Source organism: Carettochelys insculpta, chromosome 8 (assembly GCF_033958435.1).
Source record: "Carettochelys insculpta isolate YL-2023 chromosome 8, ASM3395843v1, whole genome shotgun sequence".
Lineage (NCBI taxonomy): Eukaryota > Metazoa > Chordata > Testudines > Carettochelyidae > Carettochelys > Carettochelys insculpta.
The window spans coordinates 1,628,823-1,640,457 of NC_134144.1; the positions used below are offsets into that span (position 1 = coordinate 1,628,823).

Below are 11,635 nucleotides of genomic sequence, written 5' to 3' on the forward strand. Positions count from 1 at the left end.
CCCGCAGGGCTGGGCTCTGCAGTCCCCCACACCTCCAGTGGGGCCGCGGGAGGGCCAGCGTTTGCCGGCAGTTCCTGAGGCCTGCTGCCTGTCGCCCTGCATGTGCAAGGGGGAGATCCGGCCTGCGGTGGGCACAGGGCTGGGAGAGCAGGGTCAGCTCTGCCTTTCTCCTCCGAGCAGCTGGTGCTTTCTTCTGACAGGCTACCCGGGACAGAAGGGTGAACAGGGTGAGCCCGGCGCCCCAGGGCCCCCAGGTAAGTGAGCAAGACCTTGGTCTTCTGTCTGCGCTGCATGGGGCCCCCCAAGAGCTGGGGTGAGCCGGGCCTGGCTCTGCATGCAGACCCTGCACCATGGGTGGGTGCCACCTGGCAAAGGGGGGTGGATGGGAGGGAAGTCCCTGGCGGCGAGGCCCTGCCTCGCTCACGGGGGTCAGGCGGTGCAGGTCTGTGGGACCCTGCCTCGCTGGCTGCGCTAGTCGGAAGGGTGCCATGAGTGAGGCAGAGCTGGCGAGGGATGGTCTTGTGGAGCAGGCACTTGAATGCTGCCCAGCAGAGCTGGATCCTGCCTCTGCCACAGAGTTCCTGCGTGATGCTGGGCAAGTCACTTGATTTTGGGAGAACAAGAAGAAGTCCTGTGGCACCTCATGGACCAACCAAGCCTACACTTTCGTGGGCAAAGACCTGCCACGTCAGCCGCATGGAGCAGAGATGGGGGGTCCTAACGGGAGACCCTGGGGTCTGATGGGCAGGCGTGCTGAGCGCCCCAGGTGTGGCTGAGGCTTTACGATGCCTCAGGGCCTGACTGGACACCCCAAAGCAGTGGGCGCTTTTGACCAGCCCCTCGTGGTGCCTCAGTGCCCCTCTGCGGGCCGGGGATCGCACAGCACAGAGCGTATGTGCCGGCCCGGCTGCATTCAGCATGGTCTGAGGCTCTCGGGGACCAGTGCGGTGAGCTGCCTGGAACGGGGCTGTCTGCATTCACTGCAGGGCTTGAGCAGCCAGCGGTATAGGGCCTGACGCCAAGAAAGCGCAGCGTGGAAGACAAGCTCAGCAGGGAGCACGGCCCGGCGCTGTCGTGTCACAATGCACACGCAGGGGCAGCCGCGTGTGGTCGGGCACCCTTAACTCTGCCCTCTCCTGCCTGCCTGCCGGGTGCTCCGCTTTGCACCGTAATAATACCGGGTGAATGTGGTTGAGGCCCCCAGGGCCAGCGCGAGTCCCTTCAGCTGGCAGCTGTCTGGGGCGAGGCGGCAGGGAGGGTTTGGCCGGGGATGCCCTGGGACCCTCCACCGTGGGACTTACCGGCCGTCTCGAGCCAGGCATGACTCCATGCTTCTCTTCGCAGGCCGGTTCCCCCATGACCTCAGTGAGTTCGGCTCCACCTTCCGGGTGAGTGCTGGCTGAGGAGGGGCGCCCTCGGCTGGCGGACGGCAGCCTGGGTGGGCGTTGGGAGCAGGATCGCCCAGAGCCGGTGTCCTGCCTTGGCAGGAGTCCCCGAGCGCCCCCGCCGTGGCTGCACGTGCAGAGCCCATGGGGCCGTGGCTGCAGGGCCCCCATGAGACATGCCCGTGCGCGGCGCCCCTGGGTGTCAGCTGCACTAAGGGCGCTTGGCCGCGTGTCCGGCCTGTGCTGGGCTGCTCCCGTTGCCACAGGCCGAGTGCCCCTCGGCTGCCCCACAGAGTGCAGGGCCAGGCGTGCACCGGAGCCAGGCTGCTGCCGGGCAGCCGCTCGCCCCGGGGCATCAGGCAGCCCAGACTAACGTCCGCCCCTTCCCACAGGGTGACAAGGGAGAGCGGGGGGAGCCCGGCCTGCGAGGCGAGAAGGGGGAGCCCGGCGGGGGAGGACTGTACGGACCCACGGGCTCTGGGCCCCCAGGACCCCCAGGCTATCCTGGCTTTCCGGTGAGGCGTGGCGGTCGGGGAGGGGCAGGGGGTGGGAGCTGGTGGGGCTGGGTGCTGTGTCCCTGGGTGGGGGGTGGGGATGGGGCCGAGGGCAGAGCCAGCCTGCTCAGTGCCCAGGGAGGGAGGCCTCACAGCAGAGGGGCGCTAAGTGCCCCCAAGCACCTAGCATGGGGGGCGGCGGGAAAGGGAGCGCTGGGGGGCTGGGCAGCTGGGCGGGGGGCATTGGTGGTTCATAACCTGAAGGAGATTTTCCCTTGTGCACCCCAGGGTCCTAAAGGGGACAGCATTAGAGGCCCTCCTGGCCCCCCAGGGCCTCAGGGACCCCCTGGCATTGGGTACGAGGGGCGGCAGGGTCCCCCTGGCCCTCCTGGGCCCCCGGGACCACCCTCCTTTCCAGGCCCCCACAGGCAACGTGAGTATGCGCCCAAGGAGTCATTTCTGGCTCTTGTCCCCTTCCCCCCAGGCCTGGGGCCAGCCTGGTAATGGAGGTTCTTCCTTTCCAGCTGTCAGCATCCCTGGGCCACCGGGGCCCCCAGGACCTCCCGGAACCAGCGGGCCGTCAGCCTCCTCTGGGGTAAGGCCGGGCGTGCAGGGAGGGGCCAGGCTGTGAGCAGGGTGCCTGGGGCTGTGTACGGCCCTGGTACAGAGGGTCCCTGTGCTCTGCTCGGTGCTGGCTGGGCTGGGGCCGTGTGTGGCCCTGGTACGGAGCGACCCCACCTGCGCTCTGCTCGGCGCTGGCTGGGCTGGGGCTGTGTATGGCGCTGGCTGGGCTGGGGCCGTGTGCGGCCCTGGTATGGAGCGACCCCACCTGCGCTCTGCTCAGCGCTGGCTGGGCTGGGGCCGTGTGCGGCCCTGGTACGGAGCGACCCCACCTGCGCTCTGCTCGGCGCTGGCTGGGCTGGGGCCGTGTGTGGCCCTGGTACGGAGCGACCCCACCTGCGCTCTGCTCGGCGCTGGCTGGGCTGGGGCCGTGTGCGGCCCTGGTACGGAGCGACCCCACCTGCGCTCTGCTCGGCGCTGGCTGGGCTGGGGCCGTGTGCGGCCCTGGTACGGAGCGACCCCACCTGCGCTCTGCTCGGCGCTGGCTGGGCTGGGGCTGTGTGTGGCCCTGGTACAGAGCGATCCCCACAGCGAGAGCTGGGCTCTGCAGCCCATGGCACCGGGTGGGAAGGCCTGGCAGGGGCCAGAGCCCCGTGCTGTAGGGCTGAGGGCAATACGCAGGTAAGGGGATCTGCCTGGACCCGCTGCCCTTCCCCAGGAGTGGGAGCAGCGACTGTCAGTACCGCTCACGAGTGCAGGGGCCTGCCTGGGAGCTGCAGCACGAAATGACTTGGCAGAGCCGGGAGGGACCCTTGGCTGAGAGTGGGCCCTTCCTGCGTGCCTCAGAGGGGTGAGGGTCCTGGGGTGCGCGAACGCTTCCTCGGCAGTGCCACTTGGCCCCGTGAAGTGAGGCCCTTCTCGGCAGCCGCCTGCACTGCCCGTTGGGAGCGGCTGGGTCTGCCTCTGCTGAGCTGTGGGGCCAGGCAAGCCCTGGGAGGCGGGAGGGGCCAGGCATGGGGCTCCCCTCGGCAGGACGAGGCAATGCCAGGGAAGGCAGGTGGCAACAGAGCTTATGCTGCCCACGCGCGGGTTCCCGGGGAGGAAGGAGAGTGCGGCCCCAGCAGTGGGAGACACTGGGCTCGCCCGCCCAGAGCAGCAGCGTGCGCCGTTACCGCGCCGGGAAGAGGTGTGCCGAGGAATTGGCCCTCCAGCTGCTGGGATGGGGCAGGGTGGGAGCCGGTGCTGGCGGGTGGGCAGGGCTGTCCTGTCCCCAAAAGCACAAGCTGGAGCCCTCGCCCCAGCGCCAGCCGGCTGCTCCGGGCCCTTTGCTCGCCGGGCTGTTCCGGGGCGGTCTCCCCCTCGGCCCTGCTGCAATCGGGAGCTGTTGCTGGAGCCCAGCCCTGGCCGAGCTGACGCCAGCTCATGTCCCCTGGCAGCTGCGCGTCTTGCCCGCGTACCAGTCCATGGTGAGCGCGGCCGAAGACGTGCCCGAGGGCTGGCTGGTCTTCGTGCAGGACAGAGAAGAGCTGTACGTCCGGGTGCGGGGCGGCTTCCGCAGAGTCCAAGTGAGTCCACGGAGCGGGGCTGGGGTCTCGCAGGGGAAGGGCTGGGCGGGCAGCTGAACAGACCGGACTGTGATGCTCCTTCCTGCGCCCTGTAGCACACTGCGGGCGTGCCAGGCCCTGCCCGGTGCAGGCCTCCGTCCTCGGGGTCAGGGAAAGACCCAGAGTGGGTCTGGCTGCTGGGTCCCACCCCACTACCACAGACCCCTCCTGGGAGCACACTGGTGTCCCTCTGAGCCCATGGCCCCATACAGACAGCACAGGCGGGGTGAGACCTGCCGGGCCCGTTTGCTGCCCAGCCGAGCAGGCGGCAGGTCCTGCAGCTCCCAGAAACCCACCCCGGCAGGTGCCACTGTCCCTGCGTGGGCCTCCCCAGCACAGCACCAACAGCCGGGCCCTGCTCCTGGTACCCTGCACCCGGGAGGAAGGCACATGCCAACAGCCCGGCCCTGCTCCTGGCACCCTGCACCCGGGGGGGGGGGGGTCACAGCGCCAACAGCCCGGCCCTGCTCCTGGCACCCTGCACCCGGGGGGGGGCACATGCCAACAGCCCGGCCCTGCTCCTGGCACCCTGCACCCGGGGGGGGGTCACAGCGCCAACAGCCCGGCCCCGTTCCTGGCACCCTGCACCCGGGGGGGGGGCACATGCCAACAGCCCGGCCCCGTTCCTGGCACCCTGCACCCGGGGGGGGGCACATGCCAACAGCCCGGCCCTGCTCCTGGCACCCTGCACCCGGGGGGGGGTCACAGCGCCAACAGCCCGGCCCTGCTCCTGGCACCCTGCACCCGGGGGGGGGCACATGCCAACAGCCCGGCCCCGCTCCTGGCACCCTGCACCCGGGGGGGGGTCACAGCGCCAACAGCCCGGCCCCGTTCCTGGCACCCTGCACCCGGGGGGGGGGCACATGCCAACAGCCCGGCCCCGTTCCTGGCACCCTGCACCCGGGGGCGGGGCACATGCCAACAGCCCGGCCCCGCTCCTGGCACCCTGCACCCGGGGGGCGGCACATGCCAACAGCCCGGCCCCGCTCCTGGCACCCTGCACCCGGGGGGTGGGCACATGCCAACAGCCTGGCCCCGTTCCTGGCACCCTGCACCCGGGGGGGGGGCACATGCCAACAGCCCGGCCCCGCTCCTGGGGGGTGAGGTGAGTGGGTGTGGAGCAGGACTGGCGATGCTACTCCCAGCCTTGGCTCGCCAGAGCTGCTGATGGGAAGGGCACCTCCGGCCCTGGCCTTGGGGGCTGCTGAGTTTCAGCTCGTGGGGGCGCCCACACAGACCGTCCACAAGCGCGGGGGTGGCGGGGGTGTGCCCTGCCCTGTGCCCACGTAGATCATCAGCAGGGCTGGGGGTGAGGGGTCGCACTGCTCCTCCCGCCACCCCGGCTCTGGCCCGAGCCCTGGCGCTGCTGGGCCTTGCCCGCCCCGGATGCAGCTTGTCATGGGCGCCTGGGCAGCCGCTTCTGCCTGGCAGCTCTGGGAGTCTGCTGCCCAGGGACCCCGCCCCACCCAATCAGAGACAGCGCCCCCCTGAAGTACCCCCCCGCCCCACCCAATCAGAGACAGCGCCCCCCTGCCCCAGAGTACCCCCGCCCCACCCAATCAGAGACAGCGCCCCCCTGAAGTACCCCCCGCCCCACCCAATCAGAGACAGCGCCCCCCTGGAGTACCCCCCACCCCACCCAATCAGAGACAGTGCTCCCCCGCCCCCCCCCCGCAGGAGTACTCCCCCCTGCCCCACCCAATCAGAGTGAGTCTCGGGTAAGTTACCATGGGCGGGGTGCGCCTGCCTGCGCTCTGGGCCCTGGCTGCGCCGGGACGGACAAGACAGGCCGCCCCAGTAACGCCTGCGCCCTTCTTGGTTTCAGCTGGAGGAACGCACTTTGCTCTCCGGCCCCGGGCTGGTAAGTGAGCCACCCCCACCCCAGCCAGCCAGGGGATCTCCCCGAGGGCTGGCCTGGCCCCCGGCCGGCTCCTGGCTGGGAGTGAGCCTGGCACTGTCCCCCGCAGGACAACGAGGTGTACGACAAGCCCCACTACCCGCACGGCGGCGCGGCCTCCTCTAGCTTCCAGCAGCTCGTGCCGCTGCACCCGCGCCGAGAGCACAGCCCACCCTCCACGGCCCGGCCCTGGCGAGCGGACGACGGCGTGGCCAGCCACCGCCACCCCCCCGAGCACGCAGCCCACAGCGCCCAGCCCCAGCAAGGGCCCCTGGCCGTCCCCGACCACCGGGCAGAGAGCGCCTCTTCCGCCCTTCACACCCACCACGACTTCCAGCCCGCCGTGAGTACGGCCCCGGGCAGGCAGTGCCCTACATAGCCCGTCTCAAGGCAGCGCCAGCTGGGCCCCAGCCCCCTGAACCTGGGGGGCTGGCAGGGTGGTGAGAGGGTGGGCGCCCACAGCCAAGGTCATGCTTGGCTCAGCTGTGCCCCAATCCCTACCTGCACCCCTGCTTCCCTCCCGTGGTGGAACCACCTGCCAGCCCCAACCCCAGGCAGCAGCACTGAAGCGGGCAGCCAGGATCAGGCAGTGAGGCTGGGGCTCTCCCTGGGGCGTGCAGTGAGGCTGTCCCTGGGACAGGCGTTGGGGGGCAGGGAGCGAGGCTGGGGCTGTCCCTGGGACGGGCATCGGGGGGCAGGGAGCGAGGCTGGGGCTGTTCCTGGGGCGTGCAGTGAGGCTGTCCCTGGGACAGGCATCGGGGGGCAGGGAGCGAGGCTGGGGCCGTCCCTGGGACGGGCGTCGGGGGGCAGGGAGCGAGGCTGGGGCTGTTCCTGGGGCGTGCAGTGAGGCTGTCCCTGGGACAGGCATCGGGGCAAGGAGCGAGGCTGGGGCCGTCCCTGGGACGGGCGTCGGGGGGCAGGGAGCGAGGCTGGGGCCGTCCCGGGAGCGGACGGCTGTGGGTGGAAGGGGAGTGAGACCGGGGCAGCCGGCTGGGCGCCCTACCACCCGTGACGACCACCCGCCTGCTGGGGGAGGGCGCAGCTCTGGGCTGGGCTGGGAACGGGCACAGCACCGAGGGTCCGTCCGGCTTGTTGCTCCAGCTGCACCTGGTGGCGCTGAACACCCCGCTGAGCGGCAGCATGCGCGGCATCCGCGGAGCCGACTTCCAGTGCTTCCAGCAGGCCCGGGCAGTCGGGCTGACGGGCACCTTCCGAGCCTTCCTGTCCTCCCGCCTGCAAGACCTGTACAGCATCGTGCGCAGGGCCGACCGGAGCAGGGTGCCCGTCGTCAACCTCCGGGTAGGTGTGCGGCTGGGCCGCGCGGTCGAGGAGGCCGCAGCCCCCAGGAGAGCCGCTGAGGTTTCCCTTCCCCGGCACGGCTGGGGCCTGTAACCCTGCTGAGCTGGAAGCAGTGGGCACGAGCCCTGGCAGAATCTGAACCCAGGCCCATGTGCAGGTCCACCCGCTGCTCTCGTGCACTGGTGGGCAGGGCCTGCTCTGCGCTGTGGCCTGGCCTAGCACCTCACCGGCGCCTGGGAACCACACGGAGCTGGGCTGCGGGCCGCCCCCTTCCGGCCAGCCGTCCCCGCGGAGCGCAGGAGCCAGGCTCCGGGGTGGGGAGGGCGGCAGGGCTGACCTGGCCTCTCCACGCCGTGCTCCTGCAGGATGAAGTGCTGTTTGACGACTGGGAAGCGCTGTTCTCCGGCGCGGAGGCGCAGTTCCGCCCAGGCGGCCGCATCCTCTCCTTCGATGGCAGAGACGTCCTGAGGGACTCGGCCTGGTAGGTGTCGCTGTCCGGTGGAGGGGCTCCTACGAATGCGGGGCACGTCTGCTTGGGACGTCCCCGGAGCTGGCTGGAGCCTGTTCCCCTTGGTGCCGGGGGCACTTGGTGAACGGGGCCCTGCAGCCATTGCCTTGTGTCACAGGCCGCAGAAGAGCGTGTGGCACGGCTCCGACGCCCAGGGCCGCCGGCTGACGGAGAGCTACTGCGAGACGTGGAGGACGGAGGAGGGCGCGGTGATGGGCCAGGCCTCCTCGCTGGCCTCAGGCAAGCTGCTGGAGCAGAAGGCGAGCAGCTGCCAGAACGCCTTCATCGTCTTGTGCATCGAGAACAGCTTCCTGACTGTGGCCAAGAAGTGACCCGCCCGCCCTGCGCCTCGGAGCGCGGACTGGGGCCCCGGGGCCGCCCCCCTCGCACAGCCATCCCCCGAGAAGCAGACGAAAAGCCAAAGAGTATTGAGCTAGCTGGACAGGCCAGCCTGGTGCTGGCTGCCACTGGAGGGCTGAGCCGGCCAGCGGTACTGGCACCTCGGCTGTAGCACAGCGGGTCACCTCCCGGTCATCAGGTCAGTCGTCACGTGGGACTCCCCTGGCTTCCCTCTCCAGCCCTTGCTGGGCAGCCGTGGCAGGGAGGGCCCCGTGCAGGACTTGCTCTGCAGAGCCGGGGAGGGCAGGACAGCGCTCTGGCCTGAGCAGTGTCGGCCTGCGGGGCTTTGCCACAGTCCATCACTGGGGCTGGCAGCATGCCCTCGGGGCGAAGGGCCCTGAATCTCACTGTCCGGCAGCCCTGGCGCGGCCTCCCCCACCTCCACCCTGCTTGGGGCAGCCCCAGGAGCCTTCCCCCGCACGGTGAGCTGCTGGAGGGCAGCCTGTCAGGGTTCGTTGCAAACAGAGGGGGAGCCCCTTCCCCCCGCTGGCCGCCGTTTGAGCAGGTGCCAGCATGTGCCTCACAGCCAGCCACGGAGGTGCTTGGGGGCGGATCGTTCGCACAACACACGGCATTGGGACCAGGTTTTGTGACCGCCGTTGGCCTTATGGGAGACGCTTCTCTGCTACCATAAAACCTGGCTTCCCACGGGAGCCCCAGCCACGGTGGGCGTCTGGCCGTGAGATGCAGGCCCTGTGCTGCGCCAGGGCGGCCGCTCTGTGCTCTGTGCTCCAGACGCCGGAAGCACCGACGGCAAAAGGGCTTAATCAGCTTGAGAACCTGAGGTGCTGAATTTTTAACTAGCTTCTTTTTATTGTACTGAGGTTGTGAGCAGAACGGCTGCGTGTCCACAACTCCTTTATCGGCCACTGTCCGTGGGTGATTAACGCAACTTAAAGCCTGTGGATTTTTATTTGTTGTCGGTTGTGTTCTTTACACTGGTTCCTCAAGGCACTAAATAAAGGAGTCTCCTCTGGCACTCCCTGGCGTTTGGCTGTGCAGACGGGCGTAGGCCTGGGAGGCAGGCCGTGGCAGCTCAGAGGAACACTGCGGGAACAGGCCCCAGCTCCGGCTTGCGCAGTGTCCACGTTTGGTCTCACTCTGACCCCAGGGGTGTGAGATGGCCTGTCCCCTGCCCATGCAGGAGGGAGCTCCTACCACATGCTGCCTGGGGGCGGGAAGTGCAGCCAGCCACTGAGGCATGGCTCTGAGGGCAGGGGGAGCTTCCTACTGCCATGGGAGGCACCTAGAGGTGGAGCTGACCTGGCCTGTGCATGGACTTGCGCCTGGAGCCCCCAGCCCTGCCCCTCCCCAACAAGGAGCCCAGTTCCTGGGGGTTTATGGGGCTGTGAACAGATGGGGGGCTGCCCCTGCCCACCGTAAGGCCAGCCCTACCCACCCAGAAGTGCTGTCTCCCCACAGCCTGGGGCCCTCTGGCCAGCCAGCTTTGAAGGCAGCGCTACCACCACCAGCAGAGTCCTGCTGCTCCCGTGACACCCCCATGTACACTGGGACGGTGAGATAGGAAACCGGGACTGCCCAGCCCGGACCAGGAGGGCAGCAGGGCAGTCCCTGGTAGCTGGGGTCCCTCCAGAGGCTCTGCATCACAGAAACCTCTGGCCATGTTTTGTGGTTGGTGGGAAGGGGGGGGAGAGGTCCCTCAGCTTGTGAGCAAGCAGCCTAGCACAGCTCCTCTGGGCTACGCAGACAGGCAGCCCAGGGCCTGTTCCCTCGCCAGCATTCCCATGCCACAGGGCTCGGCAGCTCCGGCACGCACACGGTGCAGGAACACAGAGCCCCCCTGCCCGAGGCGCCACACCACACCGTGCGCGTGGCGGGCTGGTGCACGGCAGAGGTCACGGGCAGCTATGGTGCAGTGCAATACCAGGTTATGTGGGGCGTGTACACGGAGCTGGGGCTCACAAGCCCAGCCTGCAGCCAGCGTCCCACCCAGAGGACCCAGCCCGTCACCAGCTGGCCAAGGGAGCCTGCGCACATGGGAGCTGCAGCAGAATGACCCCGGCGTGCCCGCGTCTCGGGGACACCCTGGTGAGTCAGGCCAGCACAGCACGGCTGCAGCGCCCTGGCTGAGGAGTCAGTCTGACCAAGCAGGGGTGCTGCCCTGCTGGGCCTGAGCCTGAGCCTGGAGCACGGGCGTTGGGGTGCAGCATGGGCCAGCCCCTGCCCAAGGAGGGCGCGCTCTGCTTGGGCCGGGGCCGGGCAGCAAGTGCATCCTCGGATGAACGTCTCATTCACGCAGGTTTTACTCTGCCCCGCGTTGCTTTCCGGTGCGCCTGCCCCTGGTCAGCGAGCGGCTCTGGCGGTGGCAGCCAGCCCCCCTGCACGTGCTGTCAGGCTGCTGGGGAGCTGCAAGGCAGTGGGGCATGGCCAGGAGCTGGCACAGCACGTAGCAGGGGAGAGGGGCTCCCTGGCTGGGGGCTGTTATCTCTCAACCAGTGGCTTGTCATAGGGCCTGTGCCTCCCCTTGATGCTGGCCGGGGGCGCAACAGACTTCCTCCTGCTTGAGTCAGATGTCCCTGGCCACGGGCGGGACACAGCGTGGCTGGGACATGGTGTGGCTGTGCCTTGGGCGCCGCGGGCCGGGCAGGGCGTGGCTGTGCCTTGGGTGCCGCGGGCAGGGCAGGGCAGGGCAGGGCGTGGCTGTGCCTTGGGCACCGCGTGCAGGGCAGGGCAGGGCGTGGCTGTGCCTTGGGCGCCGCGTGCAGGGCAGGGCAGGGCGTGGCTGTGCCTTGGGCGCCGCGTGCAGGGCAGGGCAGGGCGTGGCTGTGCCTTGGGTGCCGCGGGCAGGGCAGGGCAGGGCGTGGCTGTGCCTATGGCGCCATGTGCTGGGCAGGGCAGGGCGTGGCTGTGCCTATGGCGCCGTGTGCTGGGCAGGGCAGGGCAGGGTGTGGCTGTGCCTATGGCGCCGTGTGCTGGGCAGGGCAGGGCAGGGTGTGGCTGTGCCTATGGCGCCGTGTGCTGGGCAGGGCAGGGCAGGGTGTGGCTGTGCCTATGGCGCCGTGTGCTGGGCAGGGCAGGGCGTGGCTGTGCCTATGGTGCCATGGGCAGGGCAGGGCAGGGCGTGGCTGCCCGCCCCCTCCCCCCAGCAGCTATGAGTGCAGGGCTTTGTGCATGGGCACTAGTGGCTGCAGCAGCACGAGGGGAGGGGGGCACTGGGCCATGCTCCAAGCCCCAGAGCCTGGAGTCATGGGATTTCTCGAGCAGGAAGCCAGGACCTGCTGGGGCTCAGAACCAGAAGTCAAAGGCAATGCCCTCGGCATCAGCTCTTCCCTGCTTTTCAGGGAGAAGCCAGCAGGGAGTGGGGCAGGTCTGGCACGCGTCACTCAGGTCTGTAGGCAAAGCCCGGGTCAGGCGCCACCTCTGTACCAGAGCTGCGCGCTCAGAGCCGGGACCAGCCCGGGCCAGGCCTCACGCAGGCGCAGTCCTGCTGTCGAAGGCCCTGGAGCAGCGGTCCCCCGGTGTCTCCT

At 69.5% G+C, this 11,635-nt stretch overlaps 1 protein-coding gene across 3 annotated transcripts in view; it reads left to right on the forward strand.

Moving 5' to 3' along the window:
* COL18A1 (collagen type XVIII alpha 1 chain) overlaps window positions 1-8,081 on the forward strand; it is a 136,842-nt gene extending 128,761 nt beyond the window's left edge. For all 3 annotated transcript variants that reach the window (XM_075001984.1, XM_075001981.1, XM_075001982.1), the window contains 11 exons: window positions 201-254; window positions 1,345-1,388; window positions 1,778-1,900; window positions 2,168-2,312; window positions 2,404-2,474; window positions 3,877-4,005; window positions 5,870-5,905; window positions 6,012-6,284; window positions 7,043-7,240; window positions 7,606-7,721; window positions 7,867-8,081. In XM_075001984.1, coding sequence (XP_074858085.1) covers window positions 201-254; window positions 1,345-1,388; window positions 1,778-1,900; window positions 2,168-2,312; window positions 2,404-2,474; window positions 3,877-4,005; window positions 5,870-5,905; window positions 6,012-6,284; window positions 7,043-7,240; window positions 7,606-7,721; window positions 7,867-8,080 — 1,403 coding nt within the window. In that variant the 3' untranslated portion in view covers window position 8,081. The remainder of the gene's footprint in view (window positions 1-200; window positions 255-1,344; window positions 1,389-1,777; window positions 1,901-2,167; window positions 2,313-2,403; window positions 2,475-3,876; window positions 4,006-5,869; window positions 5,906-6,011; window positions 6,285-7,042; window positions 7,241-7,605; window positions 7,722-7,866) is intronic.
* Window positions 8,082-11,635: the final 3,554 nt, after the last annotated feature.